The 24,536-nt window shown below is 45.3% G+C and overlaps 1 protein-coding gene across 1 annotated transcript in view; it reads left to right on the forward strand.

Moving 5' to 3' along the window:
- Nucleotides 1–24,536, forward strand: part of LOC106609819 (lysine-specific demethylase RSBN1L) — an 89,981-nt gene that overhangs the window by 43,818 nt on the left and 21,627 nt on the right. Inside the window, exons 4-5 of the mRNA XM_082964165.1 lie at nt 22,340–22,477; nt 22,823–22,965. Of these exons, the coding sequence (XP_082820291.1) occupies nt 22,340–22,477; nt 22,823–22,965 (281 nt within the window). The remainder of the gene's footprint in view (nt 1–22,339; nt 22,478–22,822; nt 22,966–24,536) is intronic.

Below are 24,536 nucleotides of genomic sequence, written 5' to 3' on the forward strand. Positions count from 1 at the left end.
TAGCTGGTCTGTCCAGGCTGCTCTCTCTGTTTAGCTGCTCAGCCCAGGCTGCTCTCTCTGTTTAGCTGGTCTGTCCAGGCTGCTCTCTCTGTTTAGCTGGTCAGCCCAGGCTGCTCTCTCTGTTTAGCTGGTCTGTCCAGGCTGCTCTCTCTGTTTAGCTGCTCAGCCCAGGCTGCTCTCTCTGTTTAGCTGGTCTGTCCAGGCTGCTCTCTCTGTTTAGCTGGTCTGTCCAGGCTGCTCTCTCTGTTTAGCTGGTCTGTCCAGGCTGCTCTCTCTGTTTAGCTGGTCTGTCCAGGCTGCTTTCTCTGTTTAGCTGGTCAGCCCAGGCTGCTCTCTCTGTTTAGCTGCTCAGCCCAGGCTGCTCTCTCTGTTTAGCTGCTCAGCCCAGGCTGCTCTCTCTGTTTAGCTGCTCAGCCCAGGCTGCTCTCTCTGTTTAGCTGCTCAGCCCAGGCTGCTCTCTCTGTTTAGCTGCTCAGCCCAGGCTGCTCTCTCTGTTTAGCTGCTCAGCCCAGGCTGCTCTCTCTGTTTAGCTGCTCAGCCCAGGCTGCTCTCTCTGTTTAGCTGCTCAGCCCAGGCTGCTCTCTCTGTTTAGCTGCTCAGCCCAGGCTGCTCTCTCTGTTTAGCTGCTCAGCCCAGGCTGCTCTCGCTCTCCTTAAGCCGTTCTAGGATTTATTTTCCCCTCTACCTCATGTAGCCCATATACATTTAATGACCTTGCTGTAGGTAGGTAGTAGGCTACAAATCACGTCTCTCTCTGTGAGATGTAAACCATGATGAGATCTCGCTCTCGTCTCCCTCGCTTTGTTGTCTTCCTCTCTCAATTCAAGGGGCTTTATTGGCATGGGAAACATATGTTTACATTGCCAAAGCAAGTGAAATAGATAATAAACAATTAAAAAAAATATCAGTAATCATTACACGCTCAAAAGTTCCAAAAGAATGACAGATCAAATGTCATATTATGTGCAAATAGTTAAAGTACAAAAGGGGAAATGAATAAACATAAATATGGGTTGTATTTATAATGGTGTTTGTTCTTCACTGGTTGACCTTTTCTTGTGGCAACAGGTCACACATCTTGCTGCTGTGATGTCACACTGTGGTATTTCACCCAATAGTTATGGGAGTTTATCAAAATTGGGTTTGTTTTCGAATTCTTTGGCTATCAGTAATCTGAGGTTAATATGTGTCTCTAATATGGTCATACATTTGGCAGGAGGTTAGGAAGTGCAGCTCAGTTTCCACCTCATTTTGTGGGCAGTGTGCACATAGCCTGTCTTCTCCTGAGAGCCAGGTCTGCCTACGGCGACCTTTCTCAATAGCAAGGCTATGCTCACTGAATCTGTACATAGTCAAAGCTTTCCTTAAGTTTGGGTCAGTCACAGTGGTCAGGTATTCTGCCACTGTGTACTCTCTGTTTAGGGACAAATAGCATTCTGGTTTGCTCTGTTTTTTGTTGTTTCCAATGTGTCAAGTAATTATCTTTATTTCCCTCATGATTTGGTTGGGTCTAGTTGTGTTGCTGCTGTAGGCCCTCCTTGGTTGGGGACAGAAGCACCAGATCATCAGCAAACAGTAGACATTTGACTTCAGATTCTAGTAGGGCGAGGCCGGGTGCTGCAGACTGTTCTAGTGCCCTCGCCTATATGTTGAAGAGGGTGAGACTTATGCTGCACCCTGTCTCACCCCACGGCCCTGTCTCACCCCACGGCCCTGTGGAAAGAAATGTTTGTTTTGCCAATTTTAACCGCACACTTGTTGTTTGTGTACATGGATTTTATAATGTTGTATGTTTTTCCCCCAACACCACTTTCCATCAATTTGTCTAGTAGACCCTCATGCCAAATTGAGTCAAGCTTTTTTGAAATGAAGCGTTTTCCTCTGTTTGGTTAGTTTGTTTGTCAGTTAGGGAGTGCAGGCTGAATACGGGGTCTGACGTACCGTAATTTGATAAAAAGACAATTTGACATTTGCTCAGTACATTGTTTCACTGAGGAAATGTACGAGTCTGCTGTTAATCATAATGCAGAGGATTTTTCCAAGGTTGCTGTTGATGCATATCCCACGGTTGTTATTAGGGTCAAATTTGTCTCCGCTTTTGTGGATTGTGGTGATCAGTCCTTGGGTCCACATATTGGGGGCGATGCCAGAGCTAAGGATGATGTTAGAGTTTTAGTAAAGCCAATTGGATTTTGTTGTCTGTATATTTGATCATTTCATTGAGGATACCATCAACACCACAGGCCTTTTTGGGTTGGAGGGTTTGTATTTTGTCCTGTAGTTCATTCAATGTAATTGGAGAATCCAGTGGGTTCTGCTAGTCTTTTAATAGTTGATTCTAAAATGTTGTATTTGATCATGTATATGTTTTTGCTGTTTGTTCCTTGTTATAGAGCCAAAAAGAAGAAGTGGTTTATCTCCATTTAGGATAGATAATTCTACGTGTTTGTTTAGTGTTTTCCAATTTTCCCAGAAGTGGTTAGAGTCCATGGATTCAATGACATTGAGTTGATTGATTTCTGACGTGCTGTTCCTTCTTTTTCCGTAGTGTTTTAGAGAAAGAGAGCGAGGCGAGGGAGAATCACTAGCTTTCTCTGTCTCTCTCTCTCTCTCTCTCTCTTCCTAAGGAGAGTTGTCACAGTACTTGGTGTTTGAGTGCCTCCTCTCTCCACCCCCTCACGTCCTGCCAGGAGAAGGCTTGTCCTGAGCTCACCCTAACACCAGAGGGAGTGGCCGATGGGGACAGACAAAGCAGGAAGCCTGTTCTCCTCCCCGGCCAATCCCATGTCAGAGTGAAATGGCTGCTGCCAAATCAGCTCCCAGGGTTATGTGTTCCGTACACGCAGATTGGTTGCCTGTGTTCAAAGCAAGACACACAGCACACAGCGGTTGGCTGGTTGCCTGGAGACATGGGCCTAACCATACTCACCCTTTAGAAGGGTTTGTTTCTGTTCGTACTGTCCCCTCATGAAGGTTATCATGACGACTGCAGAAGTATCAGAGGGAAATGAACTGGCAATAGTGGTGGAATTACATTCACCGTTCTGGTGCTCTCCCTCTCTCTCTCTTTGTGGCTTAAAGTGTTTCAAGTGTCCGTCTGGTGTAGATTTGAGGGTTCTGTCATGTTAGGATGAGTCATCCACAGCACAGAGCTGCCTGGCTGGGTGACTGCCTGGCTGGGTGACTGCCTGGCTGGTTTAGGCTGGGTGGGCTTCAATGTACTTCAGCAGCATCTATTCATGGTGTCTCTGATACATGCTGTCACAATGCTGTCTCCCTGTTTCCAACCCCAGAAGGCATCCAATTACAGAACAGAACATATTCTGTTTCCAATCTCTACTGTCTTTTTATTTAGTAAAATAATGTGTTTGTTTATAGTTTTAGCCGGCTATGCAAATTTTCTTTTTTTTAAATCTATTGCAGAGTGTTTGACATGGAAACCACCCCTGTCTTATATTTAAGCAATGAGGCACGAGGGGGTGTGGTATATGGCTAATACACCACAGCTAAGGGCTGTTCTTAGGCACGATGCATTGGGGAGTGCCTGGACAGACCTTAGCCGGGGTATATTGGCCATATACCACAAATCACCGAGGTTCCTTATTGCTATTATAAACTGGTTACCAACGTAATTAGAGCAGACAAAATAAAATGTTTTGTCATACCCGTGGTATCCGATCTGATATACCACGGCCGTCAGCCAATCAGCATTCAGGGCTGGAACCCCACATATGAAATAAAAACTGTCTGGAGTTCTAGTCTGATCAGTCATTCCAATCACTCTCCTTTCATGTTGATGTCTCTCAACTACACCCATCCCATTACCTGGCTGTTACCTCAGCCAGCCAGCCTCAGCCAGGTGTGAGGTCACAGTGGGGTCCCTCCCTAGTCCCTGCCTGAGGGAGAGAGATGGGGAGGAAGATGGAGAGATTAAGGGAAAAGAGTGGGGGGGAAGTAGAGTACTATCTCTGCTCAAGAGTACTGCACTATATAGGGACTAGGGCTCTGGTCTAAAGTACTGCACTATATAGGGACTAGGGCTCTGGTCTAAAGTACTGCACTATATAGGGACTAGGGCTCTGGTCTAAAGTAGTGCACTATATAGGGACTAGGGTGCCATTTGGGACGCAGGTATAGTAGTGGTCTCAGAGGGAAGTGGGAGAGGGATTGAAGAGAGAGAGGGGGATCGGATCTCTCTGTCATCCCTCTTTCCAGGAGAGGAGGATGCTGTTATTCTGAGAGGTAGAAAGAAAGAGGCAGGGAGACTAAATGAGAGACGGAAAGAGAGAGAGAGAGAGAGGGAGGGATGGAGTGCAAAATAGGGAGGGAGAGGGAACAAGAGTGTAGGAGAATGAGGGAGGGTGAGAGATGGTGAGAGAGACAGTGAGAGAGGTGTACAGTACAAAGAGGCACTAGGTAGGTAGTCCCATGGGACTGGATTCACTGCCTGGGAGGGAGGGACGCAGGCTGGAGAGAGAGGGAGGCAGACTGGAGGAGAGAGAGAGGGTGGGAGGGAGGCCGGCAGGCAGGCTGGAGGGGAGAGAGCCAGAGAGGGAGGGGGAATAGGGAGAGAGGGAAGCAGGCTGGAGGAGAGAGGGTGGGCGGGAGGGAGGGAGGCAGGCAGGCTGGAGGGGAGAGAGCCAGAGAGGGAGGGGGAATAGGGAGAGAGGGAAGCAGGCTGGAGGAGAGAGGGTGGGAGGGAGGGAGGGAGGCAGGCTGGAGGGGAGAGAGCCAGAGAGGGAGGGGGAATAGGGAGAGAGGGAAGCAGGCTGGAGGAGAGATGGTGGGAGGGAGGGAGGCAGGCTGGAGGGGAGAGAGCCAGAGAGGGAGGGGGAATAGGGAGAGAGGGAAGCAGGCCAGCTCCGACCTTGAAAAGCCAAGTGGTGTGAAACACGTCTTTCTGGTTTAACGGGCTCAGTATACCACAAGGTCTGGTACCAGCACAGCTGATCAAGAGACTGGCCTCTCTCTCACCCCGTCTCTCTCTCACCCTGTGTCTCGCTCACTCACTCTCACTCTGTCTCACCTTATGTTCCACTTGTTTTGCTCCATCTCTCCCTCCTGTCTTTTCCCTTCTCTTTATCCCTGGCGCTTCCTATCTCTTCCTCCCTCTTTCTTTCTCTTCTTTCCTCTCTCTCTCCCTCTGTTTTCCTTTCCTCTTTTCTCCTGAATCCCATGTGAGTGTAGCTTTTTAGAGCAGATTGTTGATATGTCTCTCTGTATGTAGTCTCAGTTGAATGAACTGCTGTTTGTGTGTTAAGACAGGATGCTGTTGTTGCCAGTATTTATGGGTCTTTCTGGTTTGTTTGTGTTAAATGATGCTTGTGTTCAGTCAGTGACAATAGATCTGGCTCCAGGTCAGTAATAAATCCCAGCTATAGGCCCCTGGAGCGTAAGATTTGATCAACTTTACACTGTGACAGCAGACACGCCTATAGACCAGCCTAACTATCGTGTTGTGTTCACCCTGTTGTGGCACACGCTTCTTTTATCTGCTGTTGGAGAACACAGACCACAACAACATCAAGCAGCTTCCTTGTTAGGACTAAACAGACAGGCAGAGTCAGGTCACAGTGACTGGGACCTATTGTTGTTATACGGTGAAGGGTGGTAGTAGTAGTAGGTCTGGGCTAGGGGTAACAAGGCTAGGCTATATGTTATGTAATAACTCATAACAAGGCTAGGCTATATGTTATATAATAACTGGTCTAGGCTAGGGGTATCTAGTAACAAGTCTAGGCTAGGCATTATGTTATAAGTAGTAAATAACTTGTAACAGGGCTAGGCTATATGTTATGTAATAACTCATAGCAAGACTAGCCTATATGTTAAGTAATAACTGATCTAGGCTAGGCTACCCACCACTGCGACCTGTACGCTCTCGTTGGCTGGCTAATAACTAGTAACAGGGCTAGGCTACATGTTATGTAATAACTAGTAACAGGGCTAGGCTACATGTTATGTAATAACTAGTAACAGGGCTAGGCTACATGTTATGTAATAACTAGTAACAGGGCTAGGCTACATGTTATGTAATAACTAGTAACAGGGCTAGGCTACATGTTATGTAATAACTAGTAACAGGTCTAAGCTTGGCTACATGTTATGTAATAACTGGTCTAGGCTAGGGGTATCTAGTAACAAGTCTAGGCTAGGCATTATGTTATAAGTAGTAAATAACTTGTAACAGGGCTAGGCTATATGTTATGTAATAACTAGTAACATTTTTTTTATTTTTTTTATTTTTTAGATGTTAGTCATTTAGCAGACGCTCTTATCCAGAGCGACTTACAGTAGTGAATGCATACATTTCATACATTTTTTTTTCTTCCCCGTAACAGGGCCAGGCTACATGTTATGTAATAACTAGTAACAGGGCCAGGCTACATGTTATGTAATAACTAGTAACAGGGCTAGGCTACATGTTATGTAATAACTAGTAACAGGGCTAGGCTACATGTTATGTAATAACTAGTAACAGGGCTAGGCTACATGTTATGTAATGGCTAGTAACAGGGCTAGGCTACATGTTATGTAATGGCTAGTAACAGGGCTAGGCTACATGTTATGTAATAGCTAGTAACAGGGCTAGGCTACATGTTATGTAATAGCTAGTAACAGGGCTAGGCTACATGTTATGTAATAGCTCGTAACAGGGCTAGGCTACATGTTATGTAATAACTAGTAACAGGGCTAGGCTACATGTTATGTAATAACTAGTAACAGGGCTAGGCTACATGTTATGTAATAACTAGTAACAGGGCTAGGCTACATGTTACGTAATAACTAGTAACAGGGCTAGGCTACATGTTATGTAATAACTAGTAACAGGGCTAGGCTACATGTTATGTAATAACTAGTAACAGGGCTAGGCTACATGTTATGTAATAACTAGTAACAGGGCTAGGCTACATGTTATGTAATAACTAGTAACAGGGCTAGGCTACATGTTATGTAATAACTAGTAACAGGGCTAGGCTACATGTTATGTAATAACTAGTAACAGGGCTAGGCTACATGTTATGTAATAACTAGTAACAGGGCTAGGCTACATGTTATGTAATAACTAGTAACAGGGCTAGGCTACATGTTATGTAATAGCTAGTAACAGGGCTAGGCTACATGTTATGTAATAGCTAGTAACAGGGCTAGGCTACATGTTATGTAATAGCTCGTAACAGGGCTAGGCTACATGTTATGTAATAACTAGTAACAGGGCTAGGCTACATGTTATGTAATAACTAGTAACAGGGCTAGGCTACATGTTATGTAATAACTAGTAACAGGGCTAGGCTACATGTTATGTAATAACTAGTAACAGGGCTAGGCTACATGTTATGTAATAACTAGTAACAGGGCTAGGCTACATGTTATGTAATAGCTAGTAACAGGGCTAGGCTACATGTTATGTAATAGCTAGTAACAGGGCTAGGCTACATGTTATGTAATAGCTCGTAACAGGGCTAGGCTACATGTTATGTAATAACTAGTAACATTTTTTTTATTTATTTTATTTTTTAGATGTTAGTTATTTAGCAGACGCTCTTATCCAGAGCGACTTACAGTAGTGAATGCATACATTTCATACATATTTTTTTTTTCTTCCCCGTAACAGGGCCAGGCTACATGTTATGTAATAACTAGTAATAGGGCTAGGCTATATGTTATGTAATAACTAGTAACAGGGCTAGGCTACATGTTATGTAATAACTAGTAACAGGGCTAGGCTACATGTTACGTAATAGCCCGTAACAGGGCTAGGCTACATGTTACGTAATAACTAGTAACAGGGCTAGGCTACATGTTATGTAATAACTAGTTACAGGGCTAGGCTACATGTTATGTAATAACTAGTAACAGGGCTAGGCTACATGTTATGTAATAACTAGTAACAGGGCTAGGCTACATGTTATGTAATATCTAGTAACAGGGCTAGGCTACATGTTATGTAATATCTAGTAACAGGGCTAGGCTACATGTTATGTAATAACTAGTAACAGGGCTAGGCTACATGTTATGTAATAACTAGTAACAGGGCTAGGCTACATGTTATGTAATAACTAGTAACAGGGCCAGGCTATACAGTCGTGGGCAAAAGTTTTGAGAATGACACAAATATTAATTTCCACAAAGTCTGCTGCTTCAGTGTCTTTAGATATTTTTGTCAGATGTTACTATGGAATACTGAAGTATAATTACAAGCATTTCATACGTGTCAAAGGCTTTTATTGACAATTACATGAAGTTGATGCAAAGAGTCAATATTTAGTGTTGACCCTTCTTTTTCAAGACATCTGCAATCCACCCTGGCATGCTGTCAATTAACTTCTGGGCCACATCCTGACTGATGGCAGCCCATTCTTGCATAATCAATGCTTGGAGTTTGTCAGAATTTGTGGGTTTTTGTTTGTCCACCCGCCTCTTGAGGATTGACCACAAGTTCTCGATGGGTTTAAGGTCTGAGGAGTTTCCTGGCCATGGACCCAAAATATCGATGTTTTGTGCCCCGAGCCACTTAGTTATCACTTTTGCCTTATGGAAAGGTGCTCCATCATGCTGGAAAAGGCATTGTTCGTCACCAAACTGTTCCTGGATGGTTGGGAGAAGTTGCTCTCGGAGGATGTGTTGGTACCATTCTTTATTCATGGCTGTGTTCTTAGGCAAAATTGTGAGTGAGCCCACTCCCTTGGCTGAGAAGCAACCCCACACATGAATGGTCTCAGGATGCTTTACTGTTGGCATGACACAGGACTGATGGTAGCGCTCACCTTGTCTTCTCCGGACAAACTTTTTTCCGGATGCTCCAAACAATCGGAAAGGGGATTCATCAGAGAAAATGACTTTACCCCAGTCCTCAGCAGTCCAATCCCTGTACCTTTTGCAGAATATCAGTCTGTCCCTGATGTTTTTCCTGGAGAGAAGTGGCTTCTTTGCTGCCCTTCTTGACACCAGGCCATCCTCCAAAAGTCTTCGCCTCACTGTGCGTGCAGATGCACTCACACCTGCCTGCTGCCATTCCTGAGCAAGCTCTGTACTGGTGGTGCCCTGATCCCGCAGCTGAATCAACTTTTGGAGACGGTCCTGGCTTTTGCTGGACTTTCTTGGGCGCCCTGAAGCCTTCTTCACAACAATTGAACCGCTCTCCTTGAAGTTCTTGATGATCCCATAAATGGTTGATTTAGGTGCAATCTTACTGGCAGCAATATCCTTGCCTGTGAAGCCCTTTTTGTGCAAAGCAATGATGACGACATGTGTTTCCTTGCAGGTAACCATGGTAGACAGAGGAAGAGCAATGATTCCAAGCACCACCCTACTTTTGAAGCTTCCAGTCTGTTATTCGAACTCAATCAGCATGACAGAGTGATCTCCAGCCTTGTCCTCGTCAACACTCATACCTGTGTTAACAAGAGAATCACTGACATGATGTCAGCTGGTCCTTTTGTGGCAGGGCTGAAATGCAGTGGAAATGATTTGGGGGGATTCAGTTAATTTGCATGGCAAAGAGGGACTTTGCAATTCATCTGATCACTCTTCATAACATTCTGGAGTATATACAAATTGCCATCATACAAACTGAGGCAGCAGACTTTGTGAAAATGTATATTTGCGTCCTTCTCAACTTTTGGCCGCGACTATGTTATGCAATAACTAGTATCAGGGCTAGCCTATGTGTTATGTAATAACTAGCAACAGGTCTAGGCTAGGCTAAATGTTATGTGATAACTAGCAACAGGTATAGGCTAGGCTAAATGTTATGTAATAACTAGGCCAGGCTAAGTGTTATGTAATAACTAGCAACAGGTCTAGTCTAGGCTAAATATTATGTAATAACTAGGCTAGGCTAAATGTTATGTAATAACTAGCAACAGGTCTAGGCTAGGCTAAATGTTATGTAATAACTAGCAACAGGTCTAGGCTAAATATTATGTAATAACTAGCAACAGGTCTAGGCTAGGCTAAATGTTATGTAATAACTAGCAACAGGTCTAGGCTAAATATTATGTAATAACTAGGCTAGGCTAAATGTTATGTAATAACTAGCAACAGGTCTAAGCTAGGCTAAATGTTATGTAATAACTAGCAACAGGTCTAGGCTAGGCTCAATGTTATGTAATAACTAGCAACAGGTCTAGGCTAGGCTAAATGTTATGTAATAACTAGCAACAGGTCTAGGCTAGGCTAAATGTTATGTAATAACTAGCAACAGGTCTAGGCTAAATGTTTTGTAATAACTAGCAACAGGTCTAGGCTAGGCTATATGTTATGTAATAACTAGCAACAGGTCTAGGCTAAATGTTATGTAATAACTAGCAACAGGTCTAGGCTAGGCTAAATATTATGTAATAACTAGCAACAGGGCTGATGAAACCCTCTGTAATGGCTGACCATGCAGTGCAGTGACGTACCTCGTAATAGATGTCTCTTACTAAGAGAGGCATATCATATCCTGACCTGGCCATCTGGAGTTATCTGCTAATCAGAGCGAGAGAGAGGGGCAGAGGAAGAGTGAATGATAGGAGGGAGAGTTGGTGAGACAGAGACACAGGTCTAAGAGGATAAAGGGTTTGTTGTGGATTTGTGCTGTGTCCACGCATGCTGACGAGGGATCTGGGCGTTGGCTACTAGGCCTAATACCCTGGCTGGCTTTGGGCTGCTGGGGCTGTGAGTCATGTAGAGAGAGGGGGGGAGAGGGAGTGGTGGAGGAACGAGGGGAAACAGTAGTGAAGGAAGAGGGGAGGAGTAGTTTGTTTGGCTGCTCTGCTCTGGGGGTCTCAGTTCAGACTCGGCTGCTGGCTGCTTTAGAGGTCTCAGTTCAGTCAGACTAGGCTGGCTGCTCTGCTCTAGGGGTCTCAGTTCAGTCAGACTAGGCTGGCTGCTCTGCTCTAGGGGTCTCAGTTCAGTCAGACTAGGCTGGCTGCTCTGCTCTAGGGGTCTCAGTTCAGTCTGACTAGGCTGGCTGCTCTGCTCTAGGGGTCTCAGTTCAGTCTGACTAGGCTGGCTGCTCTGCTCTGGGGGTATCAGGGTATTGGGAGAGTTAACCTCTCTGGGCCAGTTGGACGTTAGCGTCCAACCCTAGTCAACAGCCAGTGGAATCGCGTGGCGCGAAATACAAATACCTCAAAAATGCTATAACTTCAATTTCTCAAACATATGACTATTTTACACCATTTGAAAGATAAGACTCTCGTTAATCCAACCACGTTGTCCGATTTCAAAAAGGCTTTACAGCGAAAGCAAAACATTAGATTATGACAGGAGAGTACCCTGCCAAAAATAATCACACAGCCATTTTCAAAGCATGCATATATGTCACAAAAACCAAAACCACAGCTAAATGCAGCACTAACCTTTGATCTTCATCAGATGACACTCCTAGGACATTATGTTATACAATACATGCATGTTTTGTTCAATCAAGTTCATATTTATATCAAAAACCAGCTTTTTACTTTAGCATGTGATGTTCAGAACTAGCATACCCACCGAAAACTTCCGGTGAATTTACTAAATTACTCATCATAAACGTTGACAAAATACATAACAATTAGTTTAAGAATTATAGATACAGAACTCCTTTATGCAAACACTATGTCACATTTTAAAATAGCTTTTCGGCGAAAGCACATTTTGCAATATTCTGAGTACATAGCTCGGCCATCACAGGCTAGCTAATTTGACACCCACCAAGTTTGGGGCTACCTAAACTCAGAATTACTATTAGAAAAATTGGATTACCTTTGCTGTTCTTCGTCAGAATGTACTCCCAGGACTTCTACTTCAACAACAAATGTAGTTTTTGTTCCAAATAATCCATAGTTATATCCAAATACCTCCGTTTTGTGTGTGCGTTCAGGTCACTATCCAAAGGGTAACGCGCGAGCGCATTTCGTGACAAAAAATTTCAAAATATTCCATTACCGTACTTAGAAGCATGTCAAACGCTGTTTAAAATCAATTTTTATGCTATTTTTCTCGTAAAATAGTGATAATATTCCAACCGGACAACGTTGTATTCATTCAAAGGCTGAAAGAAAAAAATGGAGAAGTCTCATGAACGCGCATCTCAGTCTCACTGTACTTTGCCCAGAGACAGGAGACGCGTCATTCCGCTTTCTGAGGGCTTTAGAGAGCCAACGGAAGCCTTAGAAAGTGTCACGTAACAGCACAGATGCTGTAATTTTGAGAGAGATGCAACAGAAGGACAACAAATTGTCAGACAGGGCACTTCCTGCATGGAATCTTCTCAGGTTTTGGCCTGCCATATGAGTTCTGTTATACTCACAGACACCATTCAAACAGTTTTAGAAACGTTAGTGTTTTCTATCCAAATCTACTCATGATATGCATATTCTAGTTTCTGGGCAAGAGTAGTAACCAGTTTAAATCGGGTACGTTTTTTTTATCCGGCCGTGAAAATACTGCCCCCAAGCCCCAACAGGTTAAGGGAGCTGTTGGTTTGGATGTATCTATATTTTCACTATTCAACATGGCCCTACTTCCTGTAGCTGTACAATATCAGACGGTTAACTCTGTTCTGCTCTGGGGCCTCAGGGTGGAGAGGAAAAGAAATGGTAGAGGGAGAGATGCAGAAGGAGTAGTGTGTTTTAGATGTATCTGAGTTTGGAGTAGACGATATCAGATGTTATGGTTGAGACTTGACTGGTTGCCCCGGGGGCCTCACAGGGGGAGAGCGGTACAGTAGTGTGTTTAGAGGACTGGCTGCCTGGGGGCCTCACATGGGGAGAGAGGTACAGTAGTGTGTTTAGATGCCTGGGGGCCTCACATGGGGAGAGGGGTACAGTAGTGTGTTTAGATGCCTGGGGGCCTCACAGGGGGAGAGAGGTACAGTAGTGTGTTTAGATGCCTGGGGGCCTCACATGGGGAGAGAGGTACAGTAGTGTGTTTAGATGCCTGGGGGCCTCACATGGGGAGAGAGGTACAGTAGTGTGTTTAGATGCCTGGGGGCCTCACATGGGGAGAGAGGTACAGTAGTGTGTTTAGATGACTGGCTGCTTGGGGGCCTCACATGGGGAGAGAGATAAAGTAGTGTGTTTAGATGCCTAGGGGCCTCACAGGGGGAGAGAGGTACAGTAGTGTGTTTAGATGCCTGGGGGCCTCACATGGGGAGAGGGGTACAGTAGTGTGTTGAGATGTGTCAGCAGTATTGACATATTCCTGGTATGAGTGTATCAGATGTTATGGGAATGTGGCTGGCTGGTTTGGCTGCTCAGCTCTGCTCTCTCTCGGTGAGGGAGAGAGGAAGTAGGTTGTTTTTGATGTATCCATGTATTCATGTATTAGACTGTACTTGGCTGGCTTCTCACGGTGTTGGCGGCTCCACGCTGCAGAAGGAGCACAACGTCTTGGTGGGTTTCCTTGTCTGTCTGCAGTCTGCGGCAGGCCAGAAATCCCAGAGGAAAGAGCCTTTATCGGCCATCCATTCCCTTCTTAACTAACACACACAGCCACCCGCAGGGGCGCAGTGGGCATCCAGATGCAATCTGTGTCTCTCTGTCTCTGTCTCTGCTTGCATCTCTCTCACCTGTGAGTGAGTCCATTAGCGTAAAACAGAGTGTGCCCAGAGCAAGCCGCCCAGGAGGAGAGAACAGACAGGAGGGATGGCTATACCTCAGAGGTGTGTGTCCTCATGGATAATGAAGATAATATCTGGTCTATATTAAGTGTTGTGATCATGGAAACACATTTAGCCTGGAAACAACAAGGGAAGCACCCATGCTCAATGTACACACAGTTTGAACTATGCCATTCATTTGTTCGCCTTATTTAAGTATGATTAATCCTGTACAGTATTCAAGCCCTGCTCAGATACTTCTGTCCCGTACACTTCAATCCACTATTTTCAACTACACAATTGATTGAAATTATGTAACAATATTCATTGAATATTAAAGATGTATTTTTTCCCAGGTTGACTTCCTTTCAGTCTGAGGGAATACCAGTCTACTAGTCCTGGCCCAGTGACCTTGTGTCTGAACTTGTGTTCTCCCCAGTGATAGATGATGGTGTGTATTGTAGACAGGGAGCATGTGGGGCCTGTGAGAGGTCAATTCCCCAGACAGTCTGTTGTTATACAGAGTTGGGCTCTACGCTGGTCTCTCTCTCTCTCGCTGTCTCTCGCTGTCTGTCTCTCTGACAGATTCACTCGGGTGACACCCAAGGACACCCTACCTCTCCTCATCCTCTCTCCCTGTTGTCCTCTTACTTCCTGGCCACTACAGTGAACTCCCTCACCTTCCCCCTTGACTCACCCTTCGCTGGCCCCTCCATTGTGACTTGTTGCCATAAATGGAACAAAGTGGACTAGGATCCTGTCTCTCACACACACACACACACACACACACACACACACACACACACACACACACACACACACACACACACACACACACACACACACAGCAGAAAGTAGAAAAAAGGCTACTTCAGTGCTTTACTCACACTGGTGGCTTGCTCCCTCAGGGCAGGAAAAACAGCACCAGACACCACTACACACACACACACCCTCTCGAAGACGTCCTCTGTGAAGTCTCCAAACATGATTAAAACGCTGCAGCCCTCTGAGGACCTCCACCGCTGGCTTCAATTTAGGATAACTGATCTTAACAGCCTGCAGTAAGGAAAGGAGGGATGGGGGGGTTGGTACAATTACCATATAACTGACGATTATGGATGAAGAAAATAAAATAACCGTCATAAAGGTTTAATGTTTATTTTGGCGGGGCAACCAACAGCTGACAGGATGGAGGGAACATGTCTCACATCTGCTCAACAGACTCCTGTCAGACAGGAATAGCCCACTTCCAGCTCCATGCATCACAACCTGAAGCTCAAGTGCAGCACGCATGATGTGTTTGGTATATGGCTGTCCCCTACTAAAAATAAAGATTTGTCGACCGAAAGTAGTCTGTTCTTTCGACCAATCGATTGGTTGAAATTGTTAAACGTGTATTTTTCCATATATAGACACACCCTATGTGTTTTTTTTAAATAAATCATTGAGCTTGTCTGACGCTTTAAGCTTACGGTTTGATGCCTCAAGAGGGCGCCAGAGATCTAGATAACCAGAAAGAAAAAAGCACTTAATTTGACCTAACTCCTCCCTCTCCTGCTGGCTTTCTCAGATTCTGCCATTACTCTCCTGACGTTACCAGTAATTGGATACGTGAGGAGTTGGCACCCTTCCTCATGTTGAATGCAAATCTATCTTATCATTTCTACCGATCTGCGTGTCCGTTCTGGTTCAGATGCACATTTTCGTAAAGTTTCATTTAATTTATAATAACGTCTTAATATCTCAATAATTGTCATGTGGTTAATCAACCTATCTAAATGAAAATGATACAAACCTAAAAGGTAAATTATATTGGCAACTATGTAAAAAATAGCCTACATGAAGCCAACAAATAAAAACATTGCAGTCTGCAGGTAGAAAATCTCCTATAAATCACATTGCCTACACATGGCCTGTCTGCAATGAACTTGAAACATTGTATAAACTATTAAGTTGGGTTGAGCACTAGTGAACTTGTTGTATAAAATATTCTGGGCCCTCAGTTTCCCCAGCAGTGAGCTCAGGACAGACACAGCTGTAGGCTATTTGCACATAAGAAGCAGTGCGTGACTTGGGCAGGAGCTTACCAGAGCTGAGTACCGGCACCTCACATCTTCTACTGCGGTTATTACTCTTATAGAATATTAACTCGCAGCTATTGTGGAGCTCAAGCACCTAAATATAAACAGTACCACTACCTTAAATGAGTACCGGAACCTATTTCAGTCCAAGTCCAGCACTGATAACAAGTAATCAGGTAGGCCTATTTTATGATATTTCCACTGGATCAGAGCATTACATTTTTCACTTTCACGCTGAGTGGTTATTGAAAGGGAGAGGGCTTGTAGTATTTTTCCGGTAGCCTATAGGCCTACTTGTATTTCTGTGTGTTCTTACTCAACATTGACGCTCTAAACAAAAGACAATGACTAAATTGACAACTTGTAAATGGAATGAAATTAGCCTAAACTTGTTTCTCACAAGTGTAGAATAGGTTGTGCACTCCGCAAACAATGTGTCCACTCTGACAATGAGAACGGGAAGACTGGAATAGTAATATTGAATTGATTAAAATAATTACCATAACCAAAGCAGCAAAAATTGTAGATTAGAATGTATTATTTATTCTGACCCCTTTTTCTTGCCAAATTTGATATCCAATTGGTAGTTAGTCTTGTCTCAACGCTGTAACTGACGTATGGACTCGGGAGAGGTGAAGGTTGAGAGCCATGCGTCCTCCGAAACACGACCCTGCCAAGACGCACTGCTTTTTGACACGCAGCTCGCTTAACCCAGAAGCCGGCCTCACCAATGTGTCAGAGGAAACACCGTAAAACTAGCGACCGTGTCAGCGTGTGTGTGCCCGGCCTGCCACAAGGAATCGCTAGAGCCAGATGAGACGAGGACATCCCGGCCGGCCAAACCCTCCCCTAAACCGGACGACACTGGGCCAATTGTGCGTTGCCTCATGAGTATCCCGGTCTTGTCTGGCTGCGACGCAGCCCGGGATTGAACCCGGATCTGTAGTGACTTTACCACTGCACCACTCAGGAGGCAGTAGATAGAAATTATATGAATGAAGAGTAAATGTACTGCTGGTGATGCACTATATGTTATGGAGAAGTGATTTACACTAACAATCAAACGCTAACAATTCACACAATGAAGTTATGAAACAATGAATGTGCACAAATTGTTAGGCGAGAGGTGCATCAGACGTCTCTATTGGCCATGCAGCATTTACGGTGATATGGCCTCAGCACCAGTCAGACCAGTCATACTTCTTGCGCATCACGGAGCAGTGCAGAGCTGTTGTCAAGGAAGTGAGTTTGTGTTTATACAGGATGTACCGCCCCCAACTACTGTCAATGTGGATCTCTACAGAGCCCTCCGCATTGTTACGTTTGGGAGGGGCATGGCGATGTGGTACAGTGCTTGATTTAGCCTCTGCGTGCCTCTGGAGGCTCCACAATTGCGTCACACCCTGCATATGGAGCCTCCAACCACATTTTCGGATCAAGCATAAATTGGCTTTTAGTCTAGGCCTCCTGCAATGGATTAGTTCACTGAAATGGGCTCATATATGTGTTTTATACACTGCTCAAAAAAATAAAGGGAACTCTTAAACAACACAATGTAACTCCAAGTCAATCACACTTCTGTGAAATCAAACTGTCCACTTAGGAAGCAACACTGATTGACAATAAATTTCACATGCTGTTGTGCAAATGGAATAGACAACAGGTGGAAATTATAGGCAATTAGCAAGACACCCCCAATAAAGGAGTGGTTCTGCAGGTGGTGACCACAGACCACTTCTCAGTTCCTATGCTTCCTGGCTGATGTTTTGGCCACTTTTGGATGCTGGCGGTGCTTTCACTCTAGTGGTAGCATGAGACGGAGTCTACAACCCACACAAGTGGCTCAGGTAGTGCAGCTCATCCAGGATGGCACATCAATGCGAGCTGTGGCAAGAAGGTTTGCTGTGTCTGTCAGCGTAGTGTCCAGAGCATGGAGGCGCTACCAGGAGACAGGCCAGTACATCAGGAGACGTGGAGGAGGCCGTAGGAGGGCAACAACCCAGCAGCAGGACCGCTACCTCCGCCTTTGTGCAAGGAGGAGCAGGAGGAGCACTGCCAGAGCCCTGCAAAATGACCTCCTGCAGGCCACAAATGTGTATGTGTCTGCTCAAACGGTCAGAAACAGACTCCATGAGGGTGGTATGAGGGCCCGACGTCCACGGGTGGGGGTTGTGCTTACAGCCCAACACCGTGCAGGACGTTTGGCATTTGCCAGAGAACACCAAGATTGGCAAATTCGCCACTGGCGCCCTGCGCTCTTCACAGATGAAAGCAGGTTCACACTGAGCACGTGACAGAGTCTGGAGACGCCGTGGAGAACGTTCTGCTGCCTGCAACATCCTCCAGCATGACCGGTTTGGCGGTGGGTGGCATTGGCATGGTGTGGGGTGGCATTTCTTTGGGGGGCCGCACAGCCCTCCATGTGCTCACCAGAGGTAGCCTGACTGCCATTAGGTACCGAGATGAGATCCTCAGACCCCTTGTGAGACCATATGCTGGTGCGGTTGGCCCTGGGTTCCTCCTAATGCAAGACAATGCTAGACCTCATGTGGCTGGAGTGTGTCAGCAGTTCCTGCAAGAGGAAGGCATTAATGCTATGGACTGGCCCGCCCGTTCCCCAGACCTGAATCCCATTGAGCACATCTGGGACATCATGTCTCGCTCCATCCACCAACGCCACGTTGCACCACAGACTGTCCAGGAGTTGGCGGATGCTTTAGTCCAGGTCTGGGAGGAGATCCCTCAGGAGACCATCCGCCACCTCATCAGGAGCATGCCCAGGCGTTGTAGGGAGGTCATACAGGCACGTGGAGGCCACACACACTACTGAGCCTCATTTTGACTTGTTTTAAGGACATTACATCAAAGTTGGATCAGCCTGTAGTGTGGTTTTCCACTTTAATTTTGAGTGTGACTCCAAATCCAGACGTCCATGGGTTGATAAATTGGATTTCCATTGATTATTTTTGTGTGATTTTGTTGTCAGCACATTCAACTATGTAAAGAAAACAGTATTTAATAAGATTATTTCCTTCATTCAGATCTAGGATGTGTTGGTTAAGTGTTCCCTTTATTTTTTTGAGCAGTATATATATAAAACAATCTTGGTCGGCCAACAGCCTAACGACCAAACAATTGACCAGTCCACTAATTGGGGTCAGCCCTAGTTTGGTAATATGATTGACTGTTGTAATATGTCCCTTTACACAACACTGCTGCTGACCATGTGAAGACCCAGAGACCTCTAGTAGAGGGTCATGTTTAGAAACAGATCATCTATTAACTACCTGAATCAGATGTTCCTCTGACACTATCTAACGTTCAGACAGATGGACTGCTCCAGGAGAAACTGGCCTTATGATGAACTCTCTTTCTAGCCTGAGGATATTCTGTGGTGATAAGAATGGCTGGGCTGTAATAGCTGTATTAGACAGGGTTGTAAGTGAATCAGGAGGATGTCTGGGACATTGAGACTTTGCAGTGATCTGCTCCTCATGTGAAGTCTTATTACCGTGTTAGAGAGGGAGGACTGCGACCCTTGGGCCTACGGTCCAGAGACTGACAGGAGGGGAGTTTGTGGTTCTCTGTGGCTCTGAAGCTGCTATAAAACCTCTGTTCTTTCCTTCCGGATAACCAAAAAGGAGGTTTACCTACATCTTTCAGCAGATGTACTCAGATCTGTGGGAACAAAGTGAGACAGTGAAGGAGACCGGGATGTACTTCTAGCTATTCAACAGGGCCTTTTACTACTGGGTGACAGCTGTACTGTATAAAACGGGTTAGCTAGCACTACTAGCTCTGTCTCTGTCTCTCAGAACAGGAATAGCTACAGCTGAACTGTATAAAACAGGTTAGCTAGCACTACCAGCTCTGTCTCTGTCTCTCAGAACAGGAATAGATACAGCTGTACTGTATAAAACAGATTAGCTAGCACTACTAGCTCTGTCTCTGTCTCTCAGAACAGGAATAGCTACAGCTGAACTGTATAAAACAGGTTAGCTAGCACTACCAGCTCTGTCTCTGTCTCTCAGAACAGGAATAGCTACAGCTGTACTGTATAAAACAGGTTAGCTAGCACTACCAGCTCTGCCTCTCTCTCTCAGAACAGGAATAGCTACAGCTGTACTGTATAAAACAGGTTAGCTAGCACTACCAGCTCTGTCTCTGTCTCTGTCTCTCAGAACAGGAATAGCTACAGCTGTACTGTATAAAACAGGTTAGCTAGCACTACCACCGCTCTGCTCTCAGAACAGGAATAGCTACAGCTGTACTGTATAAAACAGGTTAGCTAGCACTACCAGCCGTCTCGTCTCTCAGAACAGGAATAGCTACAGCTGTACTGTATAAAACAGGTTAGCTAGCACTACCAGCTCTGTCTCTGTCTCTCAGAACAGGAATAGATACAGCTGTACTGTATAAAACAGGTTAGCTAGCACTACCAGCTCTGTCTCTGTCTCTCAGAACAGGAATAGCTACAGCTGTACTGTATAAAACAGGTTAGCTAGCACTACCAGCTCTGTCTCTGTCTCTCAGAACAGGAATAGATACAGCTGTACTGTATAAAACAGGTTAGCTAGCACTACCAGCTCTGTCTCTGTCTCTCAGAACAGGAATAGCTACAGCTGTACTGTATAAAACAGGTTAGCTAGCACTACCAGCTCTGTCTCTCAGAACAGGAATAGATACAGCTGTACTGTATAAAACAGGTTAGCTAGCACTACTAGCTCTGTCTCTGTCTCTCAGAACAGGAATAGCTACAGCTGTACTGTATAAAACAGGTTAGCTAGCACTACCAGCTCTGTCTCTGTCTCTCAGAACAGGAATAGCTACAGCTGTACTGTATAAAACAGGTTAGCTAGCACTACCAGCTCTGTCTCTGTCTCTCAGAACAGGAATAGCTACAGCTGTACTGTATAAAACAGGTTAGCTAGCACTACCAGCTCTGCCCTCTCTCAGAACAGGAATAGATACAGCTGTACTGTATAAAACAGGTTAGCTAGCACTACCAGCTCTGTCTCAGTCTCTCAGAACAGGAATAGATACAGCTGTACTGTATAAAACAGGTTAGCTAGCACTACCAGCTCTGTCTCTGTCTCTCAGAACAGGAATAGATACAGCTGTACTGTATAAAACAGGTTAGCTAGCACTACCAGCTCTGTCTCTGTCTCTCAGAACAGGAATAGCTACAGCTGTACTGTATAAAACAGGTTAGCTAGCACTACCAGCTCTGTCTCTGTCTCTCAGAACAGGAATAGATACAGCTGTACTGTATAAAACAGGTTAGCTAGCACTACCAGCTCTGTCTCTGTCTCTCAGAACAGGAATAGATACCGCTGTACTGTATAAAACAGGTTAGCTAGCACTACCAGCTCGGTCTCTGTCTCTCAGAACAGGAATAGCTACAGCTGTACTGTATAAAACAGGTTCGCTAGCACTACTAGCTCTGTCTCTGTCTCTCAGAACAGGAATAGCTAGAGCTGTCGGATCTAGAAGCATAAGCATTTCGCTACACTCGCAATAACATCTGCTAACCATGTGTATGTGACCAATAACATTTGATTTGATTTTATCTGAATAGGATCTACTCTGACTTTATTGCATTAGCAGGTCGTGCTGTTGTGGAATCTCATTCTCCTGACTGTCGCCCTCTGTCCTGACAGTCAGCTCCTCACTGGGTCTATTGTGACTGTCTCTCTCTGTCCTGACAGTTAGCCCCTCACTGGGTCTATTGTGACTGTCTCTCTCTGTCCTGACAGTTAGCCCCTCACTGGGTCTATTGTGACTGTCTCTCTCTGTCCTGACAGTTAGCCCCTCACTGGGTCTATTGTGACTGTCTCTCTCTGTCCTGACAGTCAGCCCCTCACTGGGTCTATTGTGACTGTCTCTCTCTGTCCTGACAGTTAGCCCCTCACTGGGTCTATTGTGACTGTCTCTCTCTGTCCTGACAGTCAGCCCCTCACTGGGTCTATTGTGACTGTCTCTCTCTGTCCTGACAGTTAGCCCCTCGCTGGGTCTATTGTGACTGTCTCTCTCTGTCCTGACAGTCAGCCCCTCGCTGGGTCTATTGTGACTGTCTCTCTCTGTCCTGACAGTCAGCCCCTCACTGGGTCTATTGTGACTGTCTCTCTCTGTCCTGACAGTTAGCCCCTCACTGGGTCTATTGTGACTGTCTCTCTCTGTCCTGACAGTCAGCCCCTCACTGGGTCTATTGTGACTGTCTCTCTCTGTCCTGACAGTCAGCCCCTCACTGGGTCTACTCGTAATGGTGTAGAATCAGAATGAGGGGAAGGAGAGGCTGTTGAAGAGGATGAGAGCTGCAGTATTATGTGGCTCCAGTGGGGTGTGGGGGGGCAAGTCTGTAATCTCCCCCCCCCCCCAGTACCAGAGCAGTGTCTGATCTCCCAGTATCATTACTGTACAGGATCAGCATTCACACTACTGATTCTGCTGTAACATCAGATGTCCTCATGAAGTAGTGCTCTGTACATGGCCCAGCCTTCACACCAACACACACTGCATCTCTCTGGTCAGGGGTAGTGGTTGGACATCAGTCCTCAGGGGAACGAGTACTGTTCATATTCAGTTCAACTGACTTGAATGTTTTTGTCTGGACCTCAACGCTCCAGTGGACTGGTCTTCTGACTGTTTTACTGACCGTTCTACTGTGCTCTACTATGTGTTCTAGGTAAAGAGAACGTACAGCCACGGGACGTACCGGGCAGGTGCCATGCGTCAGATCAGTCTGGTGGGGGCAGTGGACGAGGAGGTGGGGGATTACTTCCCAGAGTTCATCTCTATGCTGGAGGAGTCGCCCTTCCTAGAGGTGAGTAGCCCTGACACAGAATAATGATATAGATCCATCATTTATAGATAAAATCAATCTATAGGTAATAAGTTGGATTTAGTCATTTTCACTGGGTTACAAACAACTTTAGTTCAGGCCACATTGTTTAGGGAGAATTCAACTAATTTAATCTATAAACAAAGGAAGTTGCCCTCTAGTGGTTGAGAAGAGTAATTATGGTTTTTCAACAACAACAAAAAAGCATTGGTTTTGATGGATGTCTGAAAAATTGGGTTTCCTTTTTCCTGTTTGTTTTCTCACACACCTCTATCTATCATTCTATTCCTCCCTTATTGTAACTCTGGCGTACACTTCTCCCTCCAGCGGACGTTACCGTGGGGTACGTTCTCCAGTCTGAAGCTGAAGAGTCCAACAGAGAGTGATGACGGGCCCATCATGTGGGTACGACCTGGGGAACAGATGATCCCTGTTGCTGACATACCAAAGTCTCCCTACATAAGGAGAAGGTGAGGGCTTCCGGTGTTCACAGGTAGTAGGTCCTACTTTCACACAGAGATGCAGATGTGTGTTTTTACAGGATCCTACTTCAAAAGGAACTACTCAGGGTCTTAAGTGGGTACACACCCGTTATGTCCTATTATCCTCGTGGGGACCTAAAATGTATTTCCATTCAACATCCTATTTTCCCTAACCACTAATCCTAACCATAATTGTAACCCTAACTAATCCCTACATTTTTAAAATAGCCGTTTGACCTTTATTTAACCAGGTAGGCCAGTTGAGAACCAAGTTCTCATTTACAACTGCGACCTGGCCAAGATAAAGCAAAGCAGTGCGACACAAACAACATATAGTTACACATGGAATAAACAAACGTGCAGTCAATAACACAATAGAGAAAAAGACTATATCCAGTGTGTGCAAATTAGGTAAGATAAGGGATGTAAGGCAATAAATAGACCATTGTGGTGAATTAATTACAATTTAGCATTAACACTGTAGTGATAGATGTGCAGGAGATGAATGTGCAAGTAGAAATACTGGGGTGCAAAGGAGCAAGATAAACGAAACAGTATGGAGATGAGGTAGTTGGATGGAAACCAACTCTGAAACCAGATTGCATAGCGGAGAAGGTACGGTGGGATTCGAAATGGTCGGTGATCTGTTTGTTAACTTGGCTTTCGAAGACCTTAGAAAGGCAGGGTAGGATAGATATAGGTCTGTAGCAGTTTGGGTCTAGAGTGTCTCCCCCTTTGAAGAGGGGGATGACCGTTGCAGCTTTCCAATCTTTGGGAATCTCAGACGATATGAAAGAGAGGTTGAACAGGCTAGTAATAGGGGTTTCAACAATTTCGTCTGATAATTTTAGAAAGAGATGGTTGATGTTGATATTGGCTTCGGCTTAAGTGTCTGTCACTTTTCCACACTACACATGTGCAGAATGTACTTCCCTCTGTCCAGCGATTGGCTATTTCTTTTCATCCTCCTCTCTCTTTCCTTCTTAATGTCCTGACTGTATTGTTGCTTTCCATAAACATGAGGTCTGCCTCCCAAATTATACCCTATTCCCTACATAGTGCACTACTTTTAACCAGGCCAGGGCCCTGTAGGGCACTATAGAGAATTGGGTGTCATTTGGGACGCAGAGGAAAGAAGTCTTGCTATTTTCTGCTCCTCTCAGCTTCTCAGGATGAGGCCATTAGCTCATCTCTGAACCGCTCAGCTTCTCAGGATGAGACCATTAGCTCATCTCTGAACCACTCAGCTTCTCGGGATGAGGCCATTAGCTCATCTCTGAACCGCTCAGCTTCTCAGGATGAGGCCCTTAGCTCATCTCTGAACCTCTCAGCTTCTCGGGATGAGGCCCTTAGCTCATCTCTGAACCTCTCAGCTTCTCAGGATGAGGCCATTAGCTCGTCTCTGAACCGCTCAGCTTCTCGGGATGAGGCCCTTAGCTCATCTCTGAACCGCTCAGCTTCTCAGGATGAGGCCATTAGCTCATCTCTGCTTAGTTTATCATCATGATGTCATTGTAGGCTACTGCCGTAGCAAATGGATTCTGCTTAGAAAGAGGGGA

This window comes from Salmo salar, chromosome 17 (assembly GCF_965601325.2).
Source record: "Salmo salar chromosome 17, fSalSal1, whole genome shotgun sequence".
NCBI classification, from domain to species: Eukaryota; Metazoa; Chordata; class Actinopteri; order Salmoniformes; family Salmonidae; genus Salmo; species Salmo salar.